The sequence below is a fragment of the Dipteris shenzhenensis genome, chromosome 16 (assembly GCF_047967505.1).
Source record: "Dipteris shenzhenensis isolate YYH24624 ecotype China chromosome 16, Dip_SZ_1.0, whole genome shotgun sequence".
NCBI lineage: Eukaryota > Viridiplantae > Streptophyta > Polypodiopsida > Gleicheniales > Dipteridaceae > Dipteris > Dipteris shenzhenensis.
The window spans coordinates 3,126,602-3,132,601 of record NC_141611.1 but is presented as its reverse complement, the minus strand read 5'-3'; the positions used below and the strand labels follow the sequence as shown (position 1 = coordinate 3,132,601).

General features: G+C 48.1%; 1 protein-coding gene across 2 annotated transcripts in view; it reads right to left on the bottom strand.

The window, feature by feature from the left end:
- Positions 1-1,484: 1,484 nt before the first annotated feature.
- Positions 1,485-6,000, bottom strand: part of LOC147892411 (putative methylesterase 11, chloroplastic) — a 43,441-nt gene continuing 38,925 nt past the window's right edge. The window contains exons 3-4 of one of the 2 annotated variants that reach the window (XM_087387113.1): positions 2,748-2,879; positions 1,485-2,485 (exon numbers count right to left, since the gene is read on the bottom strand). In XM_087387113.1, the coding sequence (XP_087243239.1) occupies positions 2,204-2,485; positions 2,748-2,879 (414 nt within the window). In that variant the 3' untranslated portion in view covers positions 1,485-2,203. The remainder of the gene's footprint in view (positions 2,486-2,747; positions 2,880-6,000) is intronic. The other variant, XM_087387112.1, reaches the window with a different exon arrangement.

Here is a 6,000-nt window from a genome sequence, read left to right as displayed (position 1 = left end):
CACAACACTATCCAGGGTGCAAGATCCAAGCAACTTGTACCTGCTTAACGAGCTACAACCAAAACACATCAAAGCCGACCTCGTAGTTTTGCAAGAGATCGCAAGGCTGCGCTCTACAGCAGCCTTAAAAATTGACCAAGTGGACTTCTCATTGCGACAAGCCGGGGAGGTCAACATACAGTCGCTGAACACCAAATCCTTCCACGCCCATAGGGAGGATATTTTGTGCTGCGGGAGCCTTATGGAAGCATCAATTCTATGCCTCCAAGAAAAACACATAGACAACGACCTAGCCATAACCATTCCAGGATTCCAAGGCATGCACAAAAGCAAGGGCGTCGGCATCGGGACATACTTCAAGGACCCCAAGGACACCTTGCAACTACCGCACGAGCAGTACTACTTCCACGGAGGCGCTGAGCTCTTGCTCCCAGCATTCCAAGAAGCAACAAGGAAGCGCCTCAATATGATCAACGTCTACGAACACCCAGCGACAACAATGTCCCCGTTTCTAACCATGTTGCAAGATCGACTATGCTTATTGGTCCGACCCCTCCTCGACATACACTACCACCGCACACACTTAGCACGGCCCCAATGACCGATTGAAAAAGGGTAGGCCACTTGAATGAAATTCACTTATTTGGGTGGTTGTGGTGCCTGTAAATTTTGCATATGTACACGTGTAATGCCCACGTGTTTTCCTTGTTGACGTGGCATTTGATTTCGTTGGTTGGTTGCAGCTTCATCTGCCTTGATTGCGCCTCCCTCCCTTCATGTTCTTCCTATCTCCGTGTGGGATTTGAGCATGTATTGTCACAATTCCTTCTCCTTTGATTTCGGATGGGCAAGGATAATCATATGGGCAATATTCCTTATATAATGGGCATTCGAGGAAGTATAGACTTCATTCAGATACATTACCTGATCAATAAAATCTCTGAAAGGCCTCTTGAACGCTTGGCATCCCTCCGCACCACTACTTCAGGAAATGTAGACACGGGATCACGACGTTTGGCATCATGATGGAGAAAATGGTGTGGAAAAGCTCTGGCAACAGCAGGAGGAGCCATGCCAAGGGTGGAGGGAGGAGGCAAAGGGGAAGGGAGGATTGGAGAGGGAGGATGCCACACAACTTGAGAGAGGTCTCGCGAGCATCCTGAATTCCATGGGAACCTAAACCTAAACCGTTGCTATAGTCTGCCCTCTGCGGGCAGTGCTAATAAATAGAAAGAACGCCATATGCAAATACACATCCATATCTGAATGGCAAGTGTTCCTTATCAACAAAGCCCTCATGCACACGTTGAAAGCTTCTACTCAGGTTTATTTGGCTTCTGTGAAGTCTAAATCTCTTGCATCGATTATTAACATTACCTTTTGCCTATACGATAAAGAAAAATGGAGAGAAGTCGAGAAATTAACCCTTCTCCCGTTACGTCCATTCTTTTTATTCCCAAAATAATAACAATAAGGGGGTACTCTGTTACAAACAAATACATATATCATAACATCAAAAGGGATGAATGAATTTCACGAAAGGAACAATAGCACATGTTTCACCGGAAAATTTTGAGCTCTGCGGCACTTTACGTCAATATCCCAACTTTGGCAGCAATAACTGCACTTGGGCACTTATGGAGATGATGTGGACACAATAATTCCCCCGACATGTTTTATTACGAGAATCCGTCACGTCGTCGTGGTAAGTGGGCTTTTGCAAAGCCCAATATTGCCCACTTCACAGGGCATCTCGTTCACCACCATACACTTCCACTTACCTAAATTTTTGAGCTCCTTGTTAAGGATTGAAAAGGGGCACACTCGCTTACCTCAGAACCTGTGCCATCTGTATGTAATTGCCGTCTAAAGTGTTGCTATGTTAACATGCTCTTGAACTACATCAACAAATGCCTCGCCCCCCTCGCTCTCATTGTTGGGTGGACTAGTACATCTTTTAAAACAGAAGTCGGATTCTAAAAATTGCATCATCAGACTGAAGTATAGACTGGACTGAATGCAGAAGACTACAAAGATTCTGCTTCTCTACAAGGTAGTGTTTGAATATCGATTCCTTGCCTTTGATGAAAAAGCATCTGGCTTCAAGCAAGATATAAGCATCCATAGGTTCACTAGACATTGTCCATCCGTGACTTCATCCAAAAGATAAACAGGCATTGTCCCGCTGTGATGTCCTTGAAAATCAACTTTTAGCCTCCAAATGAGCTATCTCCACAAACAGCTTGTGCAAAGACTGAGGCTTTGAGAAGAAAGGGCAATGATCACTGCCTTTCAGTTTTAAAACTTGCTCTGGGGGATTCAATTCAATCATCCGCTTCTGCATAGGAATCGTCAAGGCCTGATCATCCATAGTCTGGATGAAAAACCGGCGAACACTACCGTAGTTGTTGTCTGTAAGGATGAGTTTTTCTAGAACTGGTGCAAATGGTACAGGACGGAATGATACCATTGCCAAAGCTACATCCTGTAGAGAAATGAGATTGCACTACATCAATGAAGATATCAAAAGCATTGAAACCTTAATGTATTATTCACTTCGATGCAGGAGTGACAGATGCATTATCAATATGCTACAAGATATCACAGACTGCATGCATCATGTCAACATGAAGAAACAATAGATGACTAATTGATTGAAGTAGACGTGCAAAACACAGCAACATAGTTGAGAATATCAGCAGCGGCAAAGGTAGAAATACAGCTTCCCCTTCGCAAACAGTGTATACCCTGGATGACGTCTGGTTTAAGAAAAGATCCTTCATCTGACTCTTGTCAAACTCCAAAGCTGTGGGTGGGCACATGTTCCCATTTGCATAGAGGAAAACTTGTGCATTCTGAAGCGAGTCCTCAGTTGTGACCTAGACAATTTCAAATACGTTGGCAAAAAGTGAAGAAGATGATGTAAAAAAATGAGATAGCATTAGCATTATACTATTAATCCCTCACCTAAATAATCAACAAGTCTTTCAAATGCCCCACAGTAACAAAACACAAGTAAACCTCATTGCCCTCAATGCGAAAGAGACATGAAGATCCCCCAGTCCACTCTTCCCGGTTTCAAGGAAGAATCTCACCTCCCACCTCTATTTTGAAGCAACGATATTAACAGAAAACAGACTTTCTTTGTAGAGAGAGATGTAGCCTAAGCTGTAGAAGTACAGACAAGGGACCTCTTACTTTTCGTAGGTATGTTACATGCATCTTATTGAACTACCACTATATCAAACATATAAGCTTTCATGATCAAGACATGGCCTGTAGCTGCTTAATTGTAATAGACATTGCTGTTAGAAATCAATGCTCCACTCTCATGTAATTATGTGGGTACCGGCTAGCTCTACTTTGTAAGCACCCTTTATGAGGAGAAGGCACCGAGTAGCAGGGATGCCCAGTAGGTCCTAGTAGACATTGGAAGGAGGTTGAGTGTGGCCCGATGGTTAGAGATACGAGTTTTAGCTGGGGTCCGGGGCAACACCCTCATTGGGGGGGTCCCAAGGGGCGGTGGGCTATGTGGTAACCAACCTGAGGCTGGCTACCGACTGAGCACAAACTGACCTCACAATAAGAACTATGAAATGATAGCGCGCATAACCCATCAGAATTCACTTTCTACTGCCCTTGTATTCACCAAGCATACAGCCTTCGTCCTCTACTATTTCTAGCATTCCATCAAAGCTTCTGCTGTTAGAAATGTCACTGCCCCACCTGTGAGCCCCCGATTTGAGGGGACAAGGGGGCAGGAGACTATAGGGGGAGGAGGACTCTTTAGGAGCGCAAGCACGCTTTGAGGAGAGACCTCGTCTCCATAGAGCGGCTCAGGGAGCACGACCCAGGTTCTCAGTGGCTTAGCAACAGGTTCGAGAGTGCTCGCCTTGAGCTTTAGGACACGGAGATTCAGCGGGCTCAGTTCTCCTATCACTCTTCCCGAGCCCAGTGGGTACAACAGGGAGACAAGATGACGAAGCAGTTTTGTCGGACCACTGGGTCCCGATCAGTAGGCGCATAGCTGTAGTGTCTCTGAGATCCATAGGGCATCATGCACACTGACCCGCAGGAGATTTTAGACCTGGCCACAGGTTTTTACAGCCAGGTCTTTCAGACTGAGAGGATGACTCCAGCTGGTCTTGTGGCCCGAGAGGTAGTTTGGGATCATGTTCCGAGAGTAGTCTCGCAGGATTTGTGCAGCAGTCTGGAGGAGCCTTTAATGGATGAGGAGCTCTGGGAAGCCCTCAAGGGTCTCCCGACCCAGAAGTGTCCTGGCGAGGATGGCTTGACTCTGGCCTTCTTCCGAAACTTCTGGGAGATTATCTCCACCCCTTTCTGACTAGCTTGCCAGGAGATATTTGACACGGGCTCCCTCCCTCAGTCCTTGAGCAGGGGGTGGATTTGTTTGATCCCGAAAGGAAGAGATAGGTTAGATATCCGGCAGTGGAGACTGATCACTCTGCTTGATACTGCATATAAGATCCTTGCCAAGGTCTTGAGCTTGCAGCTACAACCCCATCTTACTGACATCATTCACAACACAGACTAGGTTCGTCCAGGAGCGCAACATCCTGGACAACATCTTCATGTTATGGGAGGTAGTAGATTGGTCCAGGGAAGAGTCACAGCCGCTGGCCATCCTCCTCTTGGATTTTGAGAAGGCCTACGACAGGGTGGAGTGGTCCTTCCTGGAGGGTACTATGCGGAGATTGGGTTTCTCAGACAGATGGGTCAGAGGAGTTTCTGCGCTTTATGTGGGGAGCTCTAGCCAGATGCTTATCGAAGGACACATGGGCGAGGCCTTTCCTCTCTCTCGCTCGGTCCACCAGGGCTGTCCACTCGCTCCCTTTCTCTTCTTGTTTGTGGCGGAGGCTTGGGCTATTACTTGAGATCACACGTGGCCGGCCTCACAAGGTTGAGGCTCCCAATCAGGTAGGAGCAGCTGCTAGACTCGAGTTTGCAGATGACACAACCTTGTATGTAGAGGGCACCACAGCGAATTTGGAGAGAGTCAGGGGAGCCCTGGCTATCTACTGCGAGCCCTCAAGTGCGCAGATCAACTGGACAAAGTCCATAGGTTTCTTCACAAGCTATGAGGAGACATAGGAGATTCGTGAGTGGGGAGTGACTTTGGCTTCAGATGGATACCACGGGGCCAGACAGCGAAATACCGTGGATGCCAGGTTGGTATTAACATTACAGCAAAGCAGCAGATCGCCCCGGTCCTTGAGAGTGTTTGATGCAAGCTTCTCTACTGGAGCTCGGCCAAACTCTCCCTAGCAGGTCGTGCCTTAGTGGCAAACCAGGTTCTTCTTGCCACGGCCTGGTATATCGCCTCCTGCTAGTGTTTTCACAAAGGGTGCATTGGGCAGCTTCGACAATTGGTTCAGAACTTCCCTTGGGCAAGTTTGGATGGCACGAGGAATACTAGAGCCCCGGTTTCTTGGCAGATGGTGATCATGCCGCAAGCACTGGGAGGCTTGGGTATCATTGATCCGGAGATGCACAGCAGAGCCCTCCTGGGCAAGTTGGTTGTTCGCGGCCTCACCCCATGTGCAGAGCCTTGGAAGCTCCTCTTACAGCAGCGAGGGCTTCTCAGGAACACCCCACGCACTGAAAGGCAGTGGCAGCTTTCACACAATTGGATCTTCTCAAAGGCCCCCCTTACGGGGAAGGGTTCCCCCTTGATGAGGAGTCTTCATAGGGTCTGGCAGGGCCTCATTCGTGCTTAGCCCAGATGCAGAGAGGAGTTCGAGCGTCAGCCCCTTAATTGGCACCCAGAGATCCGAGATCAGGAGGGGCGTATGCTCGGACAACGAACTCATACTGGTTGGGCATAGTGGGACATTGGACCAGCCGGGTCTTTTGGCAGATGGAGCAGATTACCCATGGAGGCAGAGGCGAGGCTTGTAGCCGTAGCACATCTGCATGGGGCAGGGCAGCAGATGAGAGAGATTGACCTAGCCATCCCTGAGTCCTGGTGGGAGGGACCTC